At 38.4% G+C, this 26,762-nt stretch overlaps 3 protein-coding genes across 4 annotated transcripts; 1 reads left to right on the top strand and 2 right to left on the bottom strand.

Annotated features, from left to right (window-relative positions):
• Positions 1–478: 478 nt before the first annotated feature.
• On the bottom strand, positions 479–7,849 carry LOC103437445 (ubiquitin carboxyl-terminal hydrolase 9-like). Its single transcript, XM_008375914.3, has 14 exons — positions 7,367–7,849; positions 7,050–7,220; positions 5,701–5,949; positions 5,391–5,535; positions 5,082–5,141; positions 4,887–4,982; positions 4,131–4,535; positions 3,871–4,011; positions 3,488–3,658; positions 2,873–3,130; positions 2,341–2,492; positions 1,566–2,093; positions 1,191–1,461; positions 479–1,078 (listed from the first exon to the last, which is right to left on the bottom strand). The coding sequence occupies exons 2-14, from the start codon at positions 7,199–7,201 to the stop codon at positions 914–916; spliced, it is 2,793 nt and encodes a 930-aa protein (XP_008374136.1). The 5' UTR covers positions 7,202–7,220; positions 7,367–7,849; the 3' UTR covers positions 479–913.
• A 267-nt stretch (positions 7,850–8,116) lies between these two features.
• LOC103437443 (probable GPI-anchored adhesin-like protein PGA55) lies at positions 8,117–13,694 on the bottom strand. Of its 2 annotated transcripts, none has more exons than XM_008375911.4 (8): positions 12,422–13,694; positions 11,882–12,237; positions 10,387–11,466; positions 10,136–10,291; positions 9,641–9,980; positions 9,493–9,563; positions 9,254–9,376; positions 8,117–8,796 (listed from the first exon to the last, which is right to left on the bottom strand). In XM_008375911.4, the coding sequence occupies exons 1-8, from the start codon at positions 13,320–13,322 to the stop codon at positions 8,431–8,433; spliced, it is 3,393 nt and encodes a 1,130-aa protein (XP_008374133.1). In that variant the 5' UTR covers positions 13,323–13,694; the 3' UTR covers positions 8,117–8,430. The 2 variants fall into 2 exon arrangements, with proteins under 2 accessions (XP_008374133.1, XP_008374134.1); XM_008375912.4 differs by having other exon boundaries at positions 8,117–8,793.
• A 7,900-nt stretch (positions 13,695–21,594) lies between these two features.
• Positions 21,595–26,366, top strand: LOC103437441 (polyadenylate-binding protein-interacting protein 11-like). The gene is made up of 10 exons (XM_008375909.4): positions 21,595–22,526; positions 22,828–22,929; positions 23,024–23,068; positions 23,152–23,224; positions 23,335–23,447; positions 23,564–23,623; positions 23,703–23,750; positions 23,873–23,941; positions 25,734–25,795; positions 25,954–26,366. The coding sequence occupies exons 1-10, from the start codon at positions 21,993–21,995 to the stop codon at positions 26,009–26,011; spliced, it is 1,164 nt and encodes a 387-aa protein (XP_008374131.1). The 5' UTR covers positions 21,595–21,992; the 3' UTR covers positions 26,012–26,366.
• Positions 26,367–26,762: the final 396 nt, after the last annotated feature.

Here is a 26,762-nt window from a genome sequence, read left to right as displayed (position 1 = left end):
TTTACCTTAATTATTTTCAATTTTTAACTTTCAAAAGAATTAAAACTAAAAATTTAAAATTAAACTCTAGGCTAAAATTCGAAAACTCAAGGGGTCATCGGATGAACATTTCGTTTCAGTTTTTTTTTTTTTAAATTGAAAACCAATAACTGAAAACTTAACTCAAAAAAAGTAAGTTTTCAGATTGAATTTCTTTTGAAAAATGAAAACAGCTATCGAACAAGATTTTAATTTTCAATCTCCAAAAAAATGAAAACTAAAAAGGACATGGTATCAAACAGTTCCTAAGAAAGCAATTTTCAGTTCTCTTTTCTTTGAAAATCTAAAAATACTTTTCAAAGATTTCAGTTTTCAAATTTCAAAAGAAATAAAAACAAAATGGTTATCACCATTCACGTGTACGTTATGAAATTAACAGAAAATTGTGACCAAAATGACAAAAAATTGTGACAAAGTTAACGGAAATTAACGTCCAGCATTGAAGTAAAACACAAGGCTCTTAGAAATTTCGACCAAATATGCGTCTGGTCGTATTAACACCAAACAAGTGTTCCGTTACATAATCTATTCTGTCTACACTTGACAGCCTTCACTGCTTTATCGTGGCAGCCGTAAAAACACCAACATCTTATGCAAGTTCCATATATAATTTGCTACCCTTCCCCACGAATAAATGTCCATCAAAATTTCGTTTTCTAAAAGAATATTGTATGAGATGGAGAACAAATTCTTAGTACCAACCGCCATGTCGTGCAGCTCCTTCCCCTCGTATTGCTGTTTGGTCCACTCCCAGCGCCGTGCAATCTGTATGTTCAACCAGCCACAGTGCTCACCATTCTTGCACCAAGCCGGCTTAACTTGGTGGGAAGTTTGAAAACCTTATGATATAGCAAGATGCACGAGATATCCCCGCTCAAGATTCCATACGAGTCCCTGATGACTCTGCCTCTCCGGTATTTTGTCCACTTTTAACTCTCCGATAAAACAGCACATAGGCGGCCGAAGTCTTGATATCAGTTTCATCCACTGGAGATACGTGACTGTCGTCAAAATGGTACCATCTGTTCTCATCAATCAACTGCCAAATCGGAAAGATAACATGTCACTTCAAGGCTTGCCATGCTAATACTTGACCGACCGAGAAAAACTATTCAAATGAAAAATGATGAGATGCACTAGAGCTATCCTACCTTCGCATATGCAGTGTAGTGCCCACCACCTAGACCGCCGTAATGGTTGCTAATGGCGTATAGCTCATAGAGATGAGGCCTTCCATCCTTGCTTTTCACATATTGACTCAAATCAAGATTAAGAATTGGATAAGTCACCAGGGTATCAAGTTTATTCTTTGAGTATCTGCTATATGAGAACCGTTTCAGGTGAAAAACAAGAACCTCCGGCAACATCCACAAATCCAGTTTCTTTGTAGCTTGTCTATGTTCCTTGCACTTAGGGCAGTACCTGTATTGCAAAATTCAATAACATACGTCAAGGATGATACCTACTTGCCCGAAAATTATATATTATGCCGTACAGAAACCATTAGAATAGGTAAAAGTACAAACCACATATCATCGGGACCTAGAGGTTCTTCCTTCAAAAATGCCTCCAAGCATGTGAATAAGGAAATAGCTTCTTGCCGAGTTTTCTTTGCTGTGAACCCATTCTTGTGTACCTCAGGTAGATCCCCGAGATAGCTAGCATCATATACTTCGTCTTCTTGGTCAGTCCAGTCCGCAAATATCTTTACGATTTTACCGGGACTTATGGATGAAGACTTTTCAAGTGGTTTGCAGGTCATACCCCTCTCATCAGCTAAAAATAGCTGGAAGGATAACTCGCCACTTGATGATTCCTCTAGCTCTATGTTCTCCGTGGGCCTCAAATTGTGGCTGTTTGATGGTTCATGAATGGCTTCTGAAACTAATCCATTTTGTTTCGTGCTATGAAGCTTAACCACTCTCTTCAAGGGCGACAGAATTTTAGAAACAGCTCTACCAACATCAACACCAGTTATCCGGTCTTCTCCTAGATAGGCAACCAAAGGTGTTCCAAAAAGCTTTCTCTGACCCTTCAGAGGATCTAATGCACATCTGCAAGTTGACAATAGCTTTTGTTAATAATTCAGCCAAAAAGGAAAAAACAATAATGATAAAGAGCTCATCCAATGGATACACGCAGAACCTAGGTGATTAAGCAATTATACTTAATCACCTATTTATCAGGGTTTACAAAAAAAAAAAAAAAACAGAACAATTCCATGGTCCTCAGATTTTTCACTGAAATCGACATTCCTTGCTTATATAAATTAAACCTTAGAGATAAAGGAAGCAGACTCACTTTTCCTGCCGTCGATGAATAATTTCAAGTCTGGTTCTGGAAGCTACTTCTTCTTTAGAATATCTATAGGCCACAATCCGATCATCATTCTTAATTGAAGACAATGGTTCAGAAAGGTTGTCCAAATATCGATAAATTCGATGTTCATATACCTGAAATGGAAGTGTTAAGACTAATATTTTACCCAAAAACTCAAGTTGTTAGGTGCCAACAATAATATATATCAAGTTAACACTCCTTTAACTTGCAGCCCCTATATATTATATTGCATGTGGTCGAGAGAGAAACATATGCATGGGCCTCAATCTATAGTTCACAGTTAATTGGGGAATGGGGATGAGAGGTTTCCAACGCCTCTTGAGACCATAAATTTGATACCATATAGGCTACTTCTTTTGCTTAAAAACTTAAACTAGAGGAATGCTGAAATGAGCCAACAAATGATTTTGAGCTAACAAAAAGGTTTTGATGCCACAGAAAAATAAAGAATAAAAAACAAAAGGAACTATTAAGTCAGTGAACTCCATATTACCTCAGCAAGCAGAAGGGTTTCATCACTGTTCAAGCAGCATACGTTAGCCAATGCCTCAATAAGATCCTTACAGCACCGATCTTTTATCAAGGTTACAGTGTACGGAAGTGGAAGCCCACGCCCATCTCCATAAAGCACAGTTACCGTCATTGACCGGGTGACAGTTGAAGGTAGTGGCAATGATAGGTACATAAACGGATCAAAAGTAATTGAAACCTTGCTACAAACTGGGCATACCAATGTTGATTTATATTGACCCTGGACATTAGTTAAACCAGAAATGTGAGTCAATAACCAAAAGATAAACCTTGTACATTTAACAAAAGTTCCTTAATTAAGAAATAGATTGCTTGTATGACACAAAGTGAACATCCAACTACACAGAGAAGCAAAAATTACTCTTGAAAGAAAGAAAAAAAAACACAGCTAAATACAAAAGAGCAAGTCCATTCAATATAAATTGATCAAATTGGTCAAAAAAACCAAATTGAAAAATATTAGCATAACAAACATAGGATTACTGAAGAGAGAAAAAGAGCTGACATTTAAGATCTAGCAGTAGCAACATGCACACATTGTATGATATAACACTAACAGTCACAAAACAATTCTTACTTGGCACACATCCACAATCAATGAATCATTTCGGGCCCTGTGATTTTTCCAACATTCAATTGCAACTTCCTCATCTGGACGACCATCTGAATCTTTTGTTTCAATGTACGGCTTATTCTTGACACGATTCAAATCTTCATGTAGTCCATCAAGTAAGAAAGCAAGAAGTTCCTGAAAAAAGAACTTACCATTCAGAAAAATACAATAATAATGTAGCTTGTTATAAATACCCTAGAAAAACACTCTTGGTGGCTTTTCAAGATCAAGTGATATTTTGTTTAAAAAAAAGAAACACTGTTGCACATTTAACATTAGATAATAGCATACTATTACATTGAAGAGCATTAAACAGAGAAGATATTAAGAAAACAAATAGTACTAACTTGAGAATCATGTTGATTATAGCCACTAAACTGGGGAGCAAATCGAGAAAGTTTTCCCTTGAAAGCACGTGGTGCAATTGTTGTTCGTCCTGATGACCACAATTTTCTCAACAACTCACCGAATGCAAGAGCAAGCTCACCCTGCAGAATTACTACATATGTCAGATTTTAAAGGGAAAAAAGGGAAAAATAAATTAATATTCAATAATATCTGCATGGAGAAGGCGTGAGTGAAATATGAAAAAGATAACCACACTTACATGCATCCCTAAAGGATTGTCAGTGTTGATCTCATCAGAGTAATCTTGCAAGAAATACTCAACAAGTGGAGGTGTATGAACTAAGCACTGAAGTGAACTATTCATAAAACATGTGTTTCCAAGATTTTGCAATCCAGCCAAACCTCCCCTATCTAATTTTTTCATTGGATTATAAACATAACTTTTATCATCTGTAAATGTTGATGTTGAGCTGCTTAAGGCACTTCCCTGGTGCAAATTATTATAACTATAATCCATTGAATGACCATTTGACAAGGAAGACCCTCCTGCAATTGTCATAGATGACCTTGATGGTTCTAGGGGTACCAATGCTAACTCATTTCCTGTTGAATCCATGGAGAATTGAGAAGAAAAGTTCCCATTAACTTGCACCTCAAGTAGAATCTGCAGGAAAAGTATAGATCAATAAAGTCATTAGATAAATAAAAATAAACGTCACAACTGACAAATCTGAGAATCATCCAGAAAGAATTCAGAAGTCAAAGCAAAATGCTGATACACATAAATCCCAATCCCAAGTGGGAAATAAGAAAGAGTGCAAAAATAACCACCACACAGCAAATGTCTACTTAAAAATGCAGCTTAATCAGTAATAGTAGGCTGGAAAACCAACTTAGTATATCTCATGTTTATCTTTACCAATTCTATTTATTCCTTTGTGTAATAATTTATGATAAGCAATCATTCAATTTAAGTAACAAAGAATATCCTAATTAATAATACAATAGAACTCACTTCTTGATCCATCTGCAAGTTCAGCTGCTCTAGGGTTTGGTTTGAAGCACTCAATAATGAATTCTTCACCATGTTGAAGTAGTCCCAAATATGAGCCTGTGATTAAAAATTAAGAAAGGAAAAACGAATGTGATTAACTTCATAGTAAATGAAGTCAAAAACTCCCAAAAGGGGTAAACAACTATGTAAATGTACCTTTTGTTGCTCTATTCCTCTAATTTTGTACACCTTCTCGTAAAGTTCCTGTACAGAAGCCTGAAACAGACTAAATTTGTTAAAACCTACATTGTACACTATATACATATGGTCAAAGCCATCACAAGATTCACAACCACGACAGCCAAAGTTTACACACTTCCAAGAATGCAACACCATCAGACAAATAAAAAACAATGAAAATACAACTCTAGATGGCAACCCCTTACATATCCTTTTCTACAAGCAATGAAAAATTTTCCAAAACTTATATGTATGAAGGAAAAAGCAAAAGAAATATTAATGTACCTTTTTGCTTAATCTTACAACTGTCTGGCTGCTGTCTCTTGAATCAATAATCTTAAGACAGAGCGGGTAGACCTCCACCATCAGATTCTTGATAAGGTCACCCTGAGAAATCATCTTTCTTGGTAATGCAGGACCTCCTTTGTACCTGTAAGATTTAAAGGATAATTTTTATAAAAAATAAGGAACAAAATATGAAAAAGGTGCCCTTGCACCTATTTTAAATTGAATTTATTATTAAACACACTCCCTGTATACTTTTAAAGAAAATAGAATACAAGTGAAAGGGGTTTGATGCAAAATAAGTAATTACCAGTCGAAAAGCTTTTCCCAAACTTCTTGAGAAACTAAGACATAGTCACGCTCTTCCAGCAGTGTACTATGAAGTTGTAAATCGCTGCCCTCAGATTCATTTACAACTATATCAGAATTATCAATAGGTCCAGGTCTAGCTATATTTTTAGATGAGAGCAGATCCAACTTTTGAGACACAAAATCCTGCTCGTCATATAGATGTTTTCCAGTGCCTTGCTCAACATACCTCTTCCAGCTTGAGTGCCACCTGGACAAACAGTAGAATAAACCTAGTTACAAACATGCAAGCATTTTTACTATTCAAACAACAGCCAGTAACCCAAATTACAGTCAAGAAGTCTTCAAAGTAGTGTCACCCATATAGTAGTATAGATTCTTATAATGCAGATAACATTAAATCTGTTCAACAAAGTGTAAGGAAAATTTTGCCTAGTTAAAACTGATCCGGATATTGGTCATACTGAACAACGTCATAACCAATTTTTGTAAAAGCACCAGATTAAAACTTCGTTTAGTAATGCTTCTGTTAAAGCAGAAGGGAGGTACCCTCTAGATACACTAAAAGAACTTTTGAAATTCAGAAGTACTATTTAAGATTTTATGTCAAACAATGTCAAAACACCTTTCGTTTTAAGATTGTGGTTTAAGTCATCCTAAAAGCAGTTTCAAACAGGCCTAAGTAAATGCTTGGGAGACTTGGGGGAGCCCTTTTCACATGGTTTGCTACACCCATGGCCGAGCCTTAGCCCACGAAGGAGGCCCACCAGTTAAAAAAACTCAAGCGTTAGCCTATTTAAAAGGTTCCCCCTCTCATAGTAACTATCTCCATCTACATTCACTCTCACTCTCTCAAAAAAGGCTTTCAAGCCTTCTAAGTAAAGGCAACACTTTTAGTGAAAACACAACACAAATCAATGTGGACACAGTGCTACTTAGGTGAACCATGTTACATCGCTTGACTCATGTTCTTGGTGTGATTGTTACGGTCTTAATTCGTCGAGCCAAAGTTTGGAATCAACATGCTCCATGTAAAAAGCAACCATATGAATGTGATAAAAGAAAGCGAAAAAGAGAGTGACTTACTAAACACGAAAAATAAACAAAAGAAAATCTAATCAAATACCCAATTGCTTAATACAGAAGCATAGCACAAATGCATGCTTTTGGCTTAGAAAGCACGTAAAACCCACAAGAAACTAAGAACCCAGAATTAACCAAACAATTACGATGCGAAAAGCACTTCTCAAGAAAGATTCAAAACAAAAGCAACAATAACATGCAAATAGATGGCTGCCAATCCAAAGATAAAACCTCTAGCATTAAATTCAAAGAAAGAGGAGCACACACCTATAGGAAACAACATAGAACAAGTTGCCTTCTTTGACATTGGCCTCCGATTTTCGAGCCAATTCATCGATGATCCGCTTCTCCTCCTCCGGCGTGTTGGGTAAGCAACTAACTCCGTTTTCCATCATGAAATCCGAATCCGGAATTGTCATGGCTGATGATTCACACAACCTAACCAATCAACAAATCAAATAAGAAAGAAACAAAGATCCCAAATTCGAATCCGACCCAATTCAATCGAGACCACAATTAAACAAAATCGGCAAGCAACAAATTAAACACATAAATATCAGGCGAAATAGAGAAATTGGACGAACCAGATCGCCGCGGAGAGAGAATGTGAAAAAGCAGCAACAGCCGCGGGACGGCGGAGGAAGCGTGGAGGGATTGCAGTTGAAGGTAGTTGGTGGGGGTAAAGGCAATGGGTAATGATCTGTGGGAGGGGGAGAGAGAAATGCCCCAGAAATCTCTTACCGTCGTTTTCAACGATTTGTCCCTCTAGTCTGAATCGCCTTTTTATATCTAGAGAGAGGAGAGAGGAGAGAGAGAGAGAGAGAGAGAGAGAGAGAAGATTGAACGGGTAAACTTAAAGGCCCAACTTCCACGGGAGAGATTGCATTCCTCGAGACTTCCTGGTGTTTGGTGGACGCAACGCAACTGTCCACTTGCGTACGTTTCGTGTTACGGTCATCTGACATACGAAAATTTGAAAATATACCCGTATTTTCACGGACCAACTGATTTGACGAAGTTTTATATTTTGCATGCAAACGAAAGAATGAAGCGTTGAATGAGCGACTAAAGATTCACTACTCAAAAAATTCTGTTAAACATTATACGTTAATGTATACTAGATACGGGTGAATACTGCATACAACGAATAAAAAGATGCAGTATTCACCTTTAACTCTCATATTTCTAGTTGGAAAAGTAAAACCAGTCCATGCAAGGCAAGGGGGTGTATCTCAGTTTTAATCCTCTGCATACAATCACAAATTTGAAGGTGAATACCGTATATTGAAATGGATCCTGACCTTTCCCTGAGCCGAACAAACCAAGATGACGAATTCACAAAAGGTTAGGTTTAATTTATGGAGGAGGTGCAGCCTGCCTAAGTTTTTACAGAATCAAATCGAATCTACGCCTCAATAAACGAGGAGTTCTAATCCATTGTCACAAAAATTAAACAACTCATATGTACACTGGTATTACATTTCTCGGATCCAGCATGAAATCCCAACTGGGACTTCATCACAAAAAGCTGTCAAAGCCGTAGGGCAGCTGCAACAGCGTCACACGAAAGAAGGGATGGCGGACTGAGAGGCTTCATGGCCACATTGAGAGCCTTGATATCAGACCAAACAGTGCAAACAATGAACAATCACGTTGCCCCGGTCTCATCATCCGAACTAGTAGAGGCCTCACTTCCTCTTACCGGGCATGCTCCGCCTCCCTGAATATCATCCTCAGTGGACATGCTTCCTTCAGTGGAATTAGAAAATGACTGTCCAACATCATCGTCGGTAAGCATATCTGCCTTCCGCTTCTCCCTGACATCCTTTATTCCTTTTCCCTGAAGAGCCAATCTCCTACGTTTTCGAGCTTTTCTCTTGCCCTTGGGGTAGTCCTCTCTCTGTGTCTCAATGCTTTTACCATCCAACTCCTTTGGATTTTTTCCCCTGCCATATTCATTATCATCTGAATCTTCAGCATCTGCTTTTCGCCTTTTCCTACTTGAATTTGTCTGCTACAGAGATTAAAAAAACATGAGAAAATGCATAGTCCTAATTACTGCCGTTTTCAGCGAAATAGGAATGAGAACACTGAGCCACAATCTGAAAATTTTATTCTACCAAAACTACACAATGTCAGCTTCCTTATAATGAGCCTAATTTGTCCCAAATCCATGTCTCACCCCCAAAACTCACCAAGTTCACATGGGAAGTCCTCTTGCTGCACCAGTTTATTCCAATTTTCAGGTGATTGATTCATTACCCACACCCCACCCCCACCCCAAAGTAGAAAAGAGAAACATGCAAAAGCACATACACAACCATGGTTGAATATTGACACTTCATGTTTTTGGTTCAGTAGTTTTAATAATTTGGATCATGCAACAGGCTTTTGCAATGAAATTAGTAAAGGATGCAATAAAGCATATGTGCATTGATGAAACACAAATGCGCGTATTTTGATGAGGATACCTTAGGACCACGATCAACTAACCGAGCCCATTCATGTCGATTTCGAAGGCAATCAAGAACAGCCTGTGAAGGACTTGTGTATGCATAACGCTCTCCATTATGCTTTCTCAGGTTAAGCCAGTGCTGCAAAAAGAAACGAGAGGAGAGAGAAAAAAAAATTCAGATACATTCATTGTTCTTCACGCACTATGGCGTGTACTACAATTAAACAGCAAGTATTCTTTTGAAAGCAACCATACCGGCATCACAGCATTACAAAGCTCCTCATATGTCATGCGTCTGCCTTTACTCATAATCTCATTTATCAAGGCTGTACAATGAAAACACAATGAGCAAATTTAAACAAAATCTAAGAAGAAATGGGAAACCTTACAGAATTACAGCTACCTGGTAATGTACGATGAATCGGACCAACTGAGCCTGTATCATCATCAGAGACATTCATAGGCGAACTGCGTACAGATGACACATTGCGATCATTAGCCTCATTGGACGAAGATGGTCCACTGTTTGCAGTATGAGTGGAGGAAGAATGAATATTCTTCCTGCCAGAGAGTACCGCTGCTGAAGATCCATTGTCCTCCCTCTTACTAGCAATATCTGCTGCATCTTGTCGTCTTCGATCCGGAGAAGATGGTATTCTCCCCGTCCTTTTAGCTTCTTCATCATGTTCACGTGAACTTCGGGACCCATCTTTAGGTGCATCCCTGATTTTTCTTCTAAAGACCTAAAGATTGTATTAATAGGATTAGCTGGCACAAACATGACTCGGACAATATTATATTATAGACGAGTGCAAGACATCCTCTTAATCAGAAGATGATAAATTAACACCATATTTTTTTATTTTTCTCAAAACATGAAATAAGTTTGACATCTTACCGAACTGTGATCCTTTCCTCCAGAATTAGATGTACGCTTCATTAACGTGCTTGTTGCACTTGAAGTTAATTGAGGTAAGCTAGATGCATTGCGAACACGTGGTACACGAGGTACTCTTGGAGAACTGTTGAGCTCTTGATGCAAAAGCATAGCTATCTGCCAAATTCCCCATAAGATATTTAAGATGTCATCCCAATAACTTACCACTAATAAAAGATAATAAGATAAAGAAATGAAACTTCTTTTCTCACCTCCTGGTCAGTTAATTGTGCCTGCACACTTGGTGGTGCAGGGGGACAAGCAGATGGTGTGTGATTCTGATTAGTCTTAGATGAAGTTGTATGGTTGAACTTTTCACCTCTTTGCAATGCACTAGAAGCTGAACTCTTATTTTGTACATGTAAAACCTTCTGGCTGGGCAGTGATCCAGCAGGCTCACTAGATCCTGAAGGAACAGTGGTATTCCCTGCTGGAGACGTCTTGGAAGATGAGTGATGCACTGAATCTTTTGATTCTGATGTGGCCCACTTAGAATCATGATTCCTGCTCGAGTGTGAGGTTTTCAGAGTAGAATTTGTAGAGGATCTGACATGCTCTTTTACTGTTTTCCTTGACATATTGTCCCTGTCTTCATCCAAGTCGTCACATGAAGCACGATCCTTCTTAGTGCTAACATTACTTTCAGATATTACTCGTTGCTTCAAAATTGGATGAGGATTCTGAGCATCACCAGATTTTAAGATATCAGAAGCGGATGATATGGAGACTGCAACGGTTAATGAAACAGCAGAAGATTTTCCAGCACATGCTACTGTTTTACACTGACTTGGTATTGCTGGAGAGTTGAAGATAATTCCATCTGGTTTTGAAAGCTCTTCAGGAGACCCCAAACTATGTTTGGGATCTGAAGGACTTTGTTGCAGAGCCATGGAACCCTCAGAACCTTCCAATTCCTGTTTAAGTTGACAAGGATCACCAGATAACTCATCGCTCTTGTCTTTACAAGAATCACTAGCCACTTCTGAATTTCTGTCAGCACCAAGCACCTTATGGTCACTAGATAGTGGGCTGTTTACTAGTACCTCATTGATTCTCAGACTTTCAGACCTGTGATCAGAAGATACACTGAGATCTTTTGCATCAGCATGAGGAGAATGCTGAATGTTCAATGAGCTCCTACAATTCTCATCATGATCTTCTGTTTTCAATTTAGAATGAGGTTCCACAGAGATACCACCATTAGAATATTGAATCTGATTCTTAACTTCTGGAGCAGCAACATCTCCAATTAGAGGTTGCACATCCAACGTATCATCTGCTGTCCTACCTCCCTATGGTACAAGAAATGTCAATTCCAAAAAATTGTTCAAGTCTCAAATCTGAAACACTTATAGACGTCTATGTGCACAAACACACACAATACACAGATGCGCAGTCCAATGAACTAACATTAAATAGTGCCAAACTCAGTAGTCAAGAAATGTACAAATCCATTTTATGCATAGAGAGTTGATATTGATGCTTATGTGTATGGTTTCTTCTTTTCCTCGTTAAAGGTTTACTATAAGCTTGGCATCAAATTCCAAAAGTTAATTGTGAATAATTCAATTATTCATGGTGTATAAATATAAAAAGAAAGCGGATTTTGCAGTAATAGTTCCATTACGTGGATGAATGGTTAAATAAAGCAACAAAATACTTAATAAACACTAGCAACCGACTAAGATGAGTATCAATAAAGCGTACCTCTTTCTTTTCACAATCAGCTGCACCATCATTGTGCTCTAACAATGAAGCAACAGCATCAACAGTTTTGGTGAGAGTGAGATTCTCCGGCACTGCAGGAACTTGGTGGCCAACCTTGTCTTCCTTCAGTCCATCACCAATTGAAATTTTCTGTTTACGCGTGTCAGAAATCAAGGATTCTGATGAGTGTTTTTCAACAGTAGAGTCTGCTGGAAGACAACCATCTGATGCAGGTTCTCTGACCACGGAGTCGCTAAACTTCTTGCTCTTCTTACTCTGAATGTCACCCTTGGAAATCTTCGGACCTCTGTCCTCAGAAAATTCCAATTGTTTTGCATCACTCGTGGGTGTAAACACTAGTAATAAAAATTAAAACACAAAATTTGGAGTCAACAGATATTTTCCCATCATAAAATTCTTGCCATATAAGTTGACCAAGGGTTAATATTCTTGCCATGTAAGTTCTCAAAATCAAAACTTAATATCTTCCCATCATAAAAGATATGTATAACAGAAAGCGTCCAAAGCACAGAAAATCACCTGATTTAGAAGATTGTGCACCTCTCTTCTTTGCATCAGCCTCTTTCTCAGCAGCTCTAGCCTTCTTCTTGCCACTCCGATCTTTGGATGTCCCCAAATCATCCTTTTTCCGCTTGCCCGAATGTAACACAACAGGCCGAAGTAGACTTCTCTCCTTCTTCACTCCACTCTGAGCACACCTAAGATCAACAGCTTCATTATCCCACCTTTTCCTCTCTTTCAAAGATGCATTCTTGTTATAGCCCCCATCCTCTGTTCGGCCCCTCATCCCCACCAAAGAAGCTACTGGGTTTGCCAACACACTCTCCTTCAACAAGGAGAACAGAACACCAGCACCTCTATCAACCGGATTCTCATTTTCCTCGTCAAATTTAGCATCATCCTCCTTCTTCTCATCCCAACAAGGGAACTCCCTATACTGAAAATTAAACTTTTTGGGGACATACCCAGTAGACTTCCACAGCTCCGGAGTAAAAACAGACGACAACCCACCAAATAGAGCAGGGTCCCCTCCCGGGATTCCCTGAACATGCACCCTCTCCTCCATCGGTATATCAGTCCAAAGCCGGAACGGCCGCCTGGTAGGCACATTAGGTGGATGTGCATAAGAGCTCTCCATCCTCACAGTCTTCGTCGGAAGCTCAACCAACAACTGCGCAACCTCGGTTTCCTCACTATCATTCCTATTGTTCTTACTCTTACACTTGTCACAAACAAAATTATCATCTCCCTTCACATACCTAGAGCACCGGGTGTGCACCCAAACGCTACACTCGTCGCAATTGACCATCTCTTCCCCATCGTCAAAATTGACACCGCACAGGCAGTCCACGGTCCACGACCCGTTAACCCAGTCGTCCGGCGGGTCCGAACTCTGAAGCCGGTGAGACCGACCCTTCATAGCTACAACCTCCCACCCTCCAAAACTAAAAAACCCCAACTATCCCTGCAACCAAACAAACAACCCCCTACACCTAACCCTAACCCTAAAATCCCAATTCCCCTAATTCTCAATCCGGATGCATTGTTTTCAAAATTTCAAAAAACTACGGATTCTTGTAAATTCTATGCAATAAATCCCCCAAACATCGAAAGATTTAGGGATTGAGAATTCCGGTACCTGGAATCTGGAAACCTCTGGAGACCTCAAGCTTCTGGGGATCTCTGCCCGTAGCGAAGAAATTGGCTTCTTCTTCTTGCGAAGGACTGAGCGGAACTGAAAGAGAGAGAAAGCCAGTTTATGTTTTTAATTTTGTATTTCTGAGTTTTGTGGATTTTGTGTTTGGCGTCCGTGGAGTTTTGACTCGTTCAGCCGGCTCAGCTCAGCTCGGAGCCTCACGGCTCATAAATATCGCGACTCGTGGAAACTGGAAAGACGAGCCGGGCCGTGATCTGTCGGGGCATTCAGACGACGTTGGAGACTAGGGATGGCAACTGTTCGGTTTGAGCACGGAAATGTTATATTCATCTTCATAGTTACAAAAATTAATCATATTCATAACTGCAAGTTAACCATCGAGGATTATCTATAACCATATCCACCGAATAACAGATTTTCAATCGGTTATCGGTTATATCCATCTTTGTCAAAAAACAAAAAAAAAATTATATTCATCCAATTGACGCATTATAAATTTTTGTAGATACTAATTCCGTCATTTAATAGCAACATCCAATTACCAAAAACATAACAATATATTTGAAGTTGTTCATGATAACATGCACCAATTTCTTGACAGTGAGACTCTTGAAGAGAAATGAATCTGATAAACTTGTAACATTTGATAATTGATATATAAAATCATTCAATGAATTAATTTGGTTAAGTATATCAATAAGAGTATTGAATTGATGAGATTGTTGGTATGCCCATGCATAATAAAGATAGCATAGGATTTGATGCATGCATAATGAATTAGTATAGGGAGGATTCGGTAAATTGAATAAAATTATATTATATATCAATATATATATATATATATATATATATATATTCGGGTCGGATTCAAGAATGGATACGAATTGGGGACCCCTATAAGACCATCTCTAACCGAATGGTCCAGAGGGCCAGATGGCCGAAAATAGCCCAAAAACCGTCTCCAACCGAAGGCTAGGCCAGAGAGCTCTGGAATTTGGAAGGGCCCCACGGAATCGGAGAGGGCTGGCTGCATGCAGGGCTGGCCTTTTTTTTTTAATGTTTTGTTATTTCTGTCGGTTAAAACCGACACTAATTTGAATTTGAATTCCAACAGCTAGCCAGTCACTAGCTGTTGTATTCAATTTTTTTTTTTATGAATTTAAACCTTTTTTATTCTATAACTTCCTATAACTTTTTTTGTATAACTTATATTTTACAAAATTTGGTTCATATTTTTTTTTTCGTATAACTTCTATGTTACAAAATTTGGTTCATATTTTTTTTAAATTCCATTTTTTTCCTATAACTTCTATTTCACAAAATTTGTTTCATATTTTTTTTAAATTTCATTTTTTCGTATAACTTCTATTTTACAAAATTTGGTTCATATTTTTTTTAAATTCCATTTTTTTCCTATAACTTCTATTTTACAAAATTTGGTTCATATTTTTTTTAAATTCCATTTTTTTCCTATAACTTCTATTTCACAAAATTTGTTTCATATTTTTTTTTAAATTTCACTTTTTTCCTATAACTTCTATTTCACAAAAAATTGTTTCATATTTTTTTTAAATTCCATTTTTTTCCTATAACTTCTAGCCATTGGATTTGAATTTAAGTTGTAGTTTTTAAATAATAAATTATGTTTGGCCCTATGGCCTTTTGGCCCTCGGTTGGAAACGGTTTTTTGTGACAGGGCTAAAATGAGTCATCTGGCCCTCTGGCCTTCGGTTGGAGACGGAGGCAAATATGACCATGTACTGTTCATTAAAATATTAATATCTTGGAGAATCTTGGAGGGCTAAAGGGCTAAAACGAGCCTTCTGGCCAGCCATCGGTTAGAGATGGCCTAACCCTATCCAAACCCATAACCGAATAAAGTTCACGGTTTTTCCCCATATCCATACCAAAACCGAATTATCATATTCAAATCCAATCCATTCGGACGGTTATTCACAGTTATCGAGTTTAACGGTTAGAATTGTCATCCCTATTCGAGACACTGTGTTTTGACTAGCAATGGGAATGGGTCTCATTAGGCTTTGGGAATGGACACACTAACGGTCTGATGGACCTTTCTTTTCGAACCAAATGTCAATTTTTTCGTCCCTAGTTTTTTTTTTTTTTGGTAATTTTATTTTGTGTGTGAAATGGTAGTTAGCGTTGAGACAAAGCCACATTACGATTTGCGAAGCATCTTGAAGCACATATCAATAATCTTTTATGTTTCAAACTAATCAATTTTGTATTTTATTTATTATTTCACTAAGTGGCAGAGTCAAGAATTTAAGATAATTGGGTCAAAAATAGCTTTAAAAAATCGACAACATAGTTGGTTAATTAGAAGTTGGGCATACCAAGCATACAGAGCCTCCAAAATGTTATAAGATGCCTATACTCTACCCCCAGAAGAAAGAACAGAGCTACCTATAACTCATAAAAGTTGAGCTTTCATTACTCATCACACAAAGCAAGCAATTCCGAATTCAAACACTGCCTTAATGTTTTGTTTGTCATTACCTTGAGGGTCATGGATGGCTCTTCTAAATTAAACTGAAATAAAAGAATGAGCATTGGATACAAATGAAGCCCCTTGAAACAAAGAAAAGAATGGCCGAAAGGGAAACAACAAGTACCTTTGACAGATTGAATTGGAGACAAATGAAGCACCCAAAAACAAAAGTCCGATTTGGGAAATCCTGAGAAAATGCTGAAATGATTGAATTGGTTAAGATTAGATGTTTTTTTATAGGCTAAAATTAAAATGGGGCAAATGTGGGAAAAGTGAATGAGAGTAGCAGTAGACTAATAGTCACCTAAAGTTGATTCATTTGGCAAAGCAAGAGGAAAGGAAGAAGAGAGACCCCAAACCAAACCAAAGGGTCGACCTTGCAACATTTATCCACATAATCAGAGCAGTTATGAGCTGCCCGATTTGATCAGGACTACCTCGATACTCATCATCGACTGCAAAACCAAACAGTGAAAACACAAGAACCTGTGAAACATGTAAAGACCAAAGAACGAAAAAAAAAAGAAAAGAGAGCAATTTCCAATTGGGACTTACTTGATAATGAACTTGGGGATGGCAAACTGAGAACCAAGTCCAGCTTTTCCTTCTTGGATCGCCTTTTTATTGGCTTCACAACCTCCTCCACCAAGCCTGAGACTTTCTCTTCTCGAGTCTCATTCTCCGATCGCCTCCGGGACCTTCGGTTCCTTGGCGAGGCACCCAGTAGACCTATCTGCGAGCCTCTGCTTTTGCACTCACTGCAAACCTCATCTCTTCACTCTTCCCACCCCTCTTTCACTCAGATTCTCCCTTCCCCAAATTTAAAAACCTAGACAAGTAAATAATGAAATTTCATACAAGATAAGTTTACCAGAGGAAGGACACCGAACCGGGAGAATGCGACCTGGAGAACAAGAGAGATCGCTGAGAGGAAGGATGACTTCTTTCATATTTGGTGTGGACTGGGTTATGGGAGAAGTGGCGAAACTGATAGCATGAGAAAGGGGAGGGCAGGATTGGAAAATTAAAAGGGATAAAGGGGTCAAATTATTTTTTAAAGGGATAAGTTGCAAATCTATTGGGGTCAAGGGAGCCCAATGCCCCTGCATTGGCTCCTCTACTAGCTTTGCTCATCAATGTGGTCATCGATGTCAAATTCCGTTAAAAAGTCTGTTAAGATGCTAGACGTGAAACTAAATTGGGCCTATAAAACCAATCATATGACGCCACATAGACTAAATCTTATTCTCGGAAATATTTTAAAATTTTAAAACAATAAGAAACAAAAAAGAAAAAGAAAATAAACAAAAGAAATAAAAACTAAAAAAAAGCACTCTTTCTCTCCTTCCCTACCCGAAGTTACCTCATCCCCAACTCACCCCCTGCTAATTAGTTGCAGGGGTTGGGCTGAAGTTGCCTCTCCATTCCTGCATTTTTCGACCAAATTCAATCCCAACCCCTTTTAATCGTGATTCCCACCCTTCACTCACCACACTCTTCCCTCTCTTCCCCCTCTACCCTGCCATCACCCTCTCCCCCACCACCTAGATTTCCCGAGCCCTTTCTCTCCCCCTCCACCACATCGTCGCTCACCTCCACATCCACCCAAGTTTCCCCAGGCCCTTTCTTTACCCCCTCCACCACGTCATCGCACACCTCCCCACCCATCCTAGATTTTCCCGACTTAACAACGTTACTTTTAAGTTGATTGATTTTATTTATAAAAAAAGTTTAAGGCGTTATGAAATTCTAAACTATTTTTCTTTTTAGATAAGGAAACTGATTTCTTTTATTTCATTCACATGACATAATATAATTGGCTATGTGGGTCCACACGATTGGAGGCAGATTCTTTGCCTTCCCACTTCCCGTGACCTCTTATTTTGTGTGGTCACGGTTAAGCCACGTCAACATTTTATATTATTTTTATAGAGATAATAAGATAAAAAGGAATAGTAGTATAAAATGTTGACGTGGCTTAATCATGACCACACAAACAGGAGGGCACGGGAAGTGGGAGGGCAGAGAATTTGCGTCCCACACGATTTCCATGTCAACAAAGTATAACGAAATGAGACTACAAGGACCACATTGATGAAAGGAGAAATAAATAAGGGACGAAATTAATGAGTTGAAAACATAAAGAACCAAACTATGAGTTAGCTAAACATGAACGTGCATTTTTTTATAAAAACCATTTCATATGCTAACGCGAGAGATTTTTACTGGCATATGTGATATATGTGGTTTATGAGTGGTTGGACTTGCTCCAAATTTACTTTTTAAGATGTTTTATTTCGGAGGGTCGTCAAATAAGGTGGGCCATGAGAATTTCCTCGTTAGATGATTAAGAGTGGCATTAAAGTTAGAATGAAATTCTCACAGTGAGTTGGAACACTTAAATCTAATTTGAGTGAGTCAATTATTAAGTATAATATATGAGTCTCGTTAAAATAAATAAATAAATTACTTGGCCATTCACATCGTTGCAGCAACAATGTCATAAGAAGCAAACTTAGTGGTTGGATTTCTCTCTTTACGAATATTTTATTCTGTCAGAATCGCCGAGATCCTCAATGCCATCAACAACAAGTCTACCTAAAAACTGGAGGGGTGCAAAATAGAAAACGTGAGTGGGCAAAAACAAAGGTTTTAAGAACACATTTAACTTTCAAAAGCTCTAACCCTTCGCCGTAAAACATGTATACTTTTTCCCAAAAATAGAATATAAACATATACATATATCTATATATATCAATTCAAATCATGCTACACATATTCATAATCATAAGTATGTCATGCCAAGATATAAACATAATAAGTAACTCAGGTGAAAATAAATTCATGGAAAATAATACATTAGCCGGAACCCTTACATAAGTCTGTACGGCTAAATTTATAGCTCATTAGTCAATCTAGCGGGAGTCACTATAAATGACCTATACGGCGCTACACTGCACACAAGTCGAAACCACTAAAAGGTACGTACAACAAGACTATGTGTAATATAGTTATGCTCAATACTACGCTCTCATGATAACTGTGCGATAAATAGTTAGTCACTTACGAGCTATAATGGTCTGTACGACATGACTGTGCACCTAAATAGGATCCAATGTGAGCATATAGTACGGGAGGTGACATTATAAACAGGCATGTGCTATATCTCTAGCTAAATCACTAACACCGGGGTACAGGTTTATGAGCTCAATGTTTCTCAATTAATCACAACCGTTATTCACATTCACAATCCATAAACTCACCTAGGCTTACCTAAGTGTCCACAACACCACAATTATATATAATGCATCATATACTAATTCATATACTGAACATAAATTTATATGCGTGGCATTTCAAGGCATACTTTCATTTAAACGCATTTTCTGGAAAAATATCAAGTATATAAGTATATACTAAAAACCAAAAGCCCACTCACTGGTATGTCGAAGGGTCGTAGCCCCCCGAGTCGCCCTTGATTGCGCTCGTCCTCAGGATAAGTCTCCCTTATATGCGAAACAACTATAAAAACGTTAATTTAAAGCACATAACCAATACTAGCTAATAACTTTTCATACATTGCTCAAATGGAATGTTTGAATATACCAACGTGATCTACACAACCTCACGAACATCTCCATATTTTTAGAAAATTTTTCTGACGTCTCACGCGCTGGCAAAGGCACGGCAACATGCGCGGCCATGCACAGGGAGGCCTAACGGAATTCCTAACTGCCATTAGGAATATTCTGTCAAAATAAAGGAATATTCCATCCAAATTACCTGACGCCGTTACCCTCCATTAGGAATATTCCGTCAACTTGACGAAATATTCTCCTTTCTTCTCCGACAGATCCCAGGTCGTCGTCGCAGTTGCCGGAAACTGGACAAAACTTCAAATCGTCATATCTTCTTCAATTTTCAACCAAAGTTCATGAAATTTTCATCAAAATGAAGCTCTAAACATAAAGAACACAACTTTACCAATTTTAAGCTCCAAAAGCCACGGAATCTCATCGAAGAAATCTCGAAATTCCGGTCACCTCTGCAACTTGTTGAAACTGGGTTTCCCGACGTCTAATTCACCTTGTTTTTCTTCTCCGAGCTTCGTGGAGAAGTCCTAAAGCTTCCTAGAAGCTCAAAACCCATTGAAACCTTCACATTCACGTGTGCATGAACAGTGCATCAAATCGGAGGTTCTTAGTTCTCACGATCCCGACGTCCTCGCGACCAACTAAGGGTATCAATGTGATCCTGGGCTTACAAGGAACACAAAACTAACCTTCAAGTCTTCGATCTGTGACTGGTTGAAGGGTTTGAGGGCTGTCCATACAAGGTGTACGGAAATGGATGAAATCCAAGAGAAAAATAGAGAGAAGGGTTAATGGGTGAAAGAGAGAGAGTGAGTGTGTGGTCCAAATTGGGTCACCAACCAAACAATTAAAACTATAAAATTTGATTGGGTCCAAAACCTTAGCCCATTTACACACACCACCACCAACCGATCAAGGGCAATTTTGTCAATTCATGTTATCGATAACTTTAATTCGGGACGGGCTGTGACATTAATATTCACATGCTCATTTTTAATTTTACATATTTTTCTCAATTTTTGATTGTTAGATCAAATGAAATAAAGAAGATTAATTACAAAAAATTAATAAAAATGTGTGAGAGATAAAAATAAGAATGTTAATAATACTATCCTTAATTTTTTCACCGCGAGGTAAATTTGTTCTATCAGTATAGGGTAAATGAAATAAAACATTAACAACAATTAGAAATGAAAATTCTTATCAACAAATTTTCACTTTGAACGTGCAATTTATCATTATTTTTTTACAATTTTAAACTGTTCCGGTTAAAGGATAATTCTTTACTTTTGTCAAAATTTTAACGAATTTGCAAGTTATGGCTGCATGAGAGGTGTTTTACATCGATGTATGATATAAATTGTTAAGTATGAATTTAATAACTGAAAGCACATCAAAGAATTCTACGGAATTTAACGAGTGAATCTCAATTAATTAAAAGACAATATTTAATGAAGTGCTATTAAAATTATTTTTTCATCAACTTTTTAATAAAAAAAATTAATCTTATGTAAAAACACAACTAAACAGCTGTAAAATAAAGTTATTAAGTATTTGGTAGATCCTACTTATGCTTTTATATGCTTTTTTAATTTCATTGACAATAATTTAAAAAAAAACATTTTTGATTTTTTACCAAACACATTTAATGTTTCCGATTTTTTTAATAAACTGTTTTTTTTAAAGCACCACAATCCTAAACCAAACCATATAAAAAGTCCAATTTACCTAACATATGCCTCACGTGATAATTTTGTTGGAAAAAAAAAATATCGATCAAATTACTCCCTTGGATTTTTATACTTTTTAACCACGCGTGAAATTCAAAATGACACAAAAGCCCCGGCTGTTCCCGCTAACGTAAAAATCCAAATAGTACGGAAAAGTCAAAAAAGAAGGCCTCCAATAAAATGATCCCACACAATCAATCGCCTGCCCTTTCTCCTAATCCCCCAGTCCCAGACGATCTTCACAACTCAGAGAGAGAGAGAGAGAGAGAGAGAGAGAGAGAGGTTTGATCCAATCCAATCCGAAAAGGAACCTCCTTTTTCGGTTCGTCACTCTCCTTCTTCTACTAATAAAAAAAAACAGCACGCAGAGAGATAAAAACAAAAACCCCCAAAAATCACTGCCCGAATTTCCGAGTCGTTTTTATAATTTTTGGGTTGTTTTTAAAAACTGTTTTCATTTCGTTTTCTCCGTAGTGATCTCGAGGCGCGATTGTTCTTAGGCTCTGTCTGGCTGTTGATCGACCCATCAAAGAATTAATTTTTAATTACTTATTTAAAATACCCAATTCAGAAAAAGGGAGGAGAGAGAGAGAGAGCTATGGCAGTGGTTGAGAATGCAGGGGTGGAGCTCGGAAAGAGCGTGGGGTCGAACTCGGCGAATCGGAACCCGGAGACTGCTACGACGCAGGACGGCGGTGTTGTTGCCGCATCCAACGATCAGGATCAGTCCAAGCTTAACAGCGCCTCCGCTGCCCCTTTACGGCACCGCATCGATCAGAGCATGTACGTGATGGTCACGCCGCCCCCCAATGGAAACAGCAACATCAACGGCAACGGCCAGGTGGTGGCGGCTCAGCTGGGGAGCTTTGATCACGTGGCGAATCATCATCATCAGCAGCAGAGATCTAACGGCGGAGATTTTCAGATGAGTAATGGGGATCATCATCACGACGTGGACCGGGATATGAGGGAGCTGAGGGAGCTCTTCTCGAAGCTCAACCCCATGGCGGAGGAGTTCGTGCCGCCTTCACTGGCTAACGGCCATGGACTCAGTGCTGGGTTTGTTAACATGGCACTGATGATGCAGAACAGGAACAGAAATGGACAAGCTAATGGCTTTCCTGGTCGACGGGTATGTATAAGACTTCAGCTTTTCTGGGTTCTTTCCTTTTTTTATTATTTGTTTGGTTGCTTGGGAGCAGCCTCCTCATAAATGGGGTAAGGCTAGCCGACATTCACCTCTTCCAGACCCTGCGTAAAGCGGGAGCCTTGTGCACTGGGTACGACCTTTATTATTTGTTTGGTTGCTGAGAAAATGAATGGGAAAATTGTGTATTGTTTGGTATTTTGTGTTGGTTAAGTTTTTGGAGAAGAATTAGGGAACTAAATTTAATGGGTGTTTCTATTTTGCTTTCCTGTTTGTTTTTTATCAGAGAAACAATCAAGGGAAACGGAGAATCAACAGCAGGACTAGTCTAGCGCAACGGGAAGATAGAATCCGAAGGACCGTGTACGTGTCTGACATTGATCAACAGGTACAAATGACCACATTTATTTCCTTTGGTTTGTGATTAGCATTTTCAATTTGGGTGCATGTGAGACTAAAGTTCTGGTCTTTTTGGGACATAGGTCACTGAGGAACAGCTTGCAGCTCTCTTTGTTACTTGTGGGCAGGTAATGGTCTTCGTTCGAAGAGCTCTGTAATTGGTTGATTGTAAATTCTGGTTTTGAATAATTTCACTTTTCTGTTGCTGAAGGTTGTTGACTGCCGAATTTGTGGTGACCCTAATTCTGTTCTCCGTTTTGCCTTTATTGAGTTCACTGACGAAGGTAATTTAGATGGTGTATGCGGAGATCATGTGGCTGCATAAGCTTGAATAGATGTTTTTATGATTTGTGATACTGATTGGTTGATCGGCTTGTGGTTTTTCATTATGCAGATGGTGCACGAGTTGCTTTGAGTCTGGCCGGGACAATGCTTGGATTCTACCCCGTTAGGGTGTTGCCCTCTAAGACAGCTATTGCGCCTGTTAACCCCACATTCTTGCCTCGGGTGAGTCTACTCTTTTGTGACAGTTGCAAAATTCTGAACCAGAGAAAGTTTTAGCCTTTTGGAATCAATATGTTCTTGCATAGTAACTTGTTTATCCATTTGTACTATGGTTTCAGACTGAAGACGAACGTGAGATGTGTGCAAGAACTATCTATTGTACAAATATTGACAAAAAGGTAAGTTTCTTGGAATTTTTTGTCATTGATGTGGCCCAAGTTGTGAATTCTAAAATTTTATATGGCTGCATTTGCGCAGGTTACTCAAGCTGATGTCAAACTCTTTTTTGAATCTGTCTGTGGAGAGGTTTGTGATTTCATTGGAAGTTTGTATTTTACGTTTCATTTTTGGGCAACAATGCTATTATGTCGTTTATACTCTAATGTATTGGACTATTCATGAAGACATCTCTTATGAATCTGATGCAGGTTTATCGTTTGAGGTTACTAGGGGACTATCACCACTCTACTCGCATTGCCTTTGTTGAGTTTGTGATGGTAATTGCTTATTCCTCTACATTCTGCATGCTGTTTTATTATTTTCCCATATCGTTATTTGGTTTAGCTTTTAGGCCACGACGACAGGCTAGGTATAAACGTGGATTGTGTAGTAATACATGGAACTCTCTTATTTTTCCTGATTAGTATTCAACTTTTGAATGCCTCTCTGATTTTCACTTTACAAGTGTGACTAATGTTTCTAAATGATGCAAAGCATTTGCTATTTAAGAAATCATTTGCTACTTAAAGGGATAAGATAAATGATTAGAAGGAATGGGGCTGTAGGACTCTGATAGAGGGAGAATATTCTTTGAAAATCTGTGTTGTGCGTTGAAGTTCATTCGTCTCTATCCTTTCTGTCATGAAATCATTTGCTAGGATATTTTTGGGTCTTTAGTTTAGTAAAGGCCAAGTATATGGTTCATTGAAGGTTAGTTGGTGATTGTAAACAATAGTTTTTGCATCCGAAGAACTTAAAACTCGTTGGGTGTCTAGGATTGGTTTGAAATAGATAACCCACTAGTTTCAAGGTATGTTGAATGAAGAAATGAAAAATTGTATCCAAAGAACTTAAAACTCGTAAGTTTCTTGGCATTTTCTGTATGTCTGGGTATAAAAGGTGATTAATTATGTTAAAAGTGGAAATGAATTTATTAGATTTTTTTTTGCTTTTTTGGGCTGAGAATATATGGGATCTTGATTTTCTTGGAATGGGTCAGATTTGAAATATGAGACGTCATGTGGTAAACTGCCAGAAATTTTAAACAGTACCATTGTCTGAGCAGTGGTTGTCCTGACCATGTCTCATAGATCTTCTCCTGTTCTCGTACCTTTGTTTGTGAGGTTGTGTCACTTATTAAGTGTGGCTCCTTCTCCTTCCCCCTGATTCTTAGGTCCTGTTTTTGGTTTTGACAAGTATATCTTATTTTCCTATTGTTGCTTTTACTTTCCTTTTTTGCCATTGTCAAACAACGTTTTGCCATAGTCATACAACGTTGTTCTTGCATGCCCTCTCCAGCCCATGTGTTTATTATGGAGTAAGCTTATTTTTGCAGTACCTATCTTGTGATATCCAAATTAGTGTATTGGAGGGAAGACTTTTTAGGTCTTGTCAATTTAGTTATGTTTCATTTTCTTCGAGATTAAATTTTTTGTGCATTGTGGAACGTACTATAATCAACTGAGAAGCTTGGTTGCTGCTTAAGAGAGTATATTTGGAGAGTGGTGGTGTTTCCAAACGGTTTATTTTTGTTGGCGTTAATGTCCAACTGTGATGTGAAGTGGTTGATGCCTTTCAGCTCCATTGTCAGAAACAACTCAACAAAACCCAATTTTCTGTGTTTCTCCTCTGGGAAAATCTGTCGGGTGATGCTAAAGTTTAGGGTAGGTTTTTCGGGACAGAAGGTATGGGTAAGGGAGGATTTGTATTGCTTGAGTGTTGATGTATGTATGCTGGGAATATTTTAGTGGTTGTGAAATTTAGGGGCATGAGGGCATGTAAGGACGTTGGAAACATGCATTTCTTAGGCACACTTCCTGATTTCTATAGCAACAGATGAGTAGAAGTAAATCAAAAGATTTGTTAAGTGGCTTGAATCATGTATGAAACCCATAGCATGCATGTTCTCCAGAAAGCCTGCAAAGATACGTCAGTGCAAAAGTTGGATTGCAAATTGAGTTCCGTTAAACTTGATATCCACCTACATAGTTATACACATAAAAAATAGAACTCCAGATTCAATGCTGCAAGTCATAAAAGCCTAATTGTAATGTACTTCCATTCCTGCAGGCTGAAAGTGCAATTGCTGCTCTCAACTGTAGTGGTGTGGTTTTGGGATCATTGCCAATCAGGTTAGCCGCTTTCCCTCATTCCACTCGTCCAGCCATTGCATGCTTTTTGATCTATATTCCGACTGGAGTTTTCTTTGTTTTTCCTACCCCACTGAGTTATATAATTTCGAGATAAGCTTCATTTTGGTATATTAATGTATGGCGTCTTGTACAAGCAGGGTAAGTCCTTCAAAGACACCTGTTCGTCCACGCGCTCCTCGCCTTCCCATACATTGAGTCATCTTCGGCATTCCAGACTGATTTAAGTATCCAGCTGAAATATATTTAAATACACATACAACTATGTAAAGATGTTCTCCGTGCCTCTCTGGTCGTTGCGTTTTGTCGTATACTTGTCCTCGGCTTTCTTGGCCTTTGATCTTTTGTTCTCTTTAGAGGTTTATTATGATGTCCTGGACTATAGAGTTGGACAAAAAAACCTTGAGGCTTAAATGACGATTCGATGTATTATTCCTTTTGGTTTGGTCCTGTCCTTAGACTAAAGCGTTGCAAAGTAGTTCTTGGCGACGCATGAAGACCCCACTTTTTAACAGCCCTTTGTAAGTTCAAAGAAATGTGGCCCTTTTGTTAATGGTTGCCTTGCCTGGACTGAATATGTTCATATTTCATGGATTACTCTCTGTGTTGCATACATACACGAATGTTTACGCTTGCGAGCGTGCGAGCACACACGGGGCACGCCCGGACTGCCGCATTTTACTGGATGTGTTGAGAGGAATGAGGATTCTACACCATATTTTGTTCCGTCTTGAGACAATATCAGCAATGCTTCTTTTTGGGTCTGAAAACACGGTTTTAATGAATTGTATTACTCTTCTTTGGATGCAACGAGGGGACTGAAATGCAATTGTGGAGAGGCAGAGGGAAAGAAAGATTCTATTGCTCTCTCATGAATTAATACAGATTTATTTCCGGTTTTTGAATCAAATAACTAAAGGAGGATTAAAAGGCCCAAATAAGTAAGGTG

Source organism: Malus domestica, chromosome 06 (genome assembly GCF_042453785.1).
Source record: "Malus domestica chromosome 06, GDT2T_hap1".
Lineage (NCBI taxonomy): Eukaryota > Viridiplantae > Streptophyta > Magnoliopsida > Rosales > Rosaceae > Malus > Malus domestica.
Note: the sequence above shows the minus strand (reverse complement) of the source record. Positions and strands in the feature narration are given on the sequence as shown.

What these genes read in the sequence shown, in the direction of transcription:
- LOC103437441 (XM_008375909.4), top strand. Translation starts at nt 21,993, where the DNA reads ATGGCAGTGGTTGAGAATGCAGGGGTGGAGCTCGGAAAGAGCGTGGGG. An exon ending in TGTCTGACATTGATCAACAG is followed by an intron (nt 22,930 to 23,023) that starts GTACAAATGACC and finishes TTTGGGACATAG; the next exon opens with GTCACTGAGGAACAGCTTGC. An exon ending in ACCCCACATTCTTGCCTCGG is followed by an intron (nt 23,448 to 23,563) that starts GTGAGTCTACTC and finishes CTATGGTTTCAG; the next exon opens with ACTGAAGACGAACGTGAGAT.
- LOC103437443 (XM_008375911.4), bottom strand. Translation starts at nt 13,322, where the DNA reads ATGAAGGGTCGGTCTCACCGGCTTCAGAGTTCGGACCCGCCGGACGAC. An exon ending in TGCACAATCTTCTAAATCAG is followed by an intron (nt 12,238 to 12,421) that starts GTGATTTTCTGT and finishes TTTTATTACTAG; the next exon opens with TGTTTACACCCACGAGTGAT. An exon ending in CACAATTAACTGACCAGGAG is followed by an intron (nt 10,292 to 10,386) that starts GTGAGAAAAGAA and finishes GGAATTTGGCAG; the next exon opens with ATAGCTATGCTTTTGCATCA.
- LOC103437445 (XM_008375914.3), bottom strand. Translation starts at nt 7,201, where the DNA reads ATGACAATTCCGGATTCGGATTTCATGATGGAAAACGGAGTTAGTTGC. An exon ending in TTCTATGTTGTTTCCTATAG is followed by an intron (nt 5,950 to 7,049) that starts GTGTGTGCTCCT and finishes CTGTTTGTCCAG; the next exon opens with GTGGCACTCAAGCTGGAAGA. An exon ending in TTGTAAGATTAAGCAAAAAG is followed by an intron (nt 5,142 to 5,390) that starts GTACATTAATAT and finishes AGTCTGTTTCAG; the next exon opens with GCTTCTGTACAGGAACTTTA.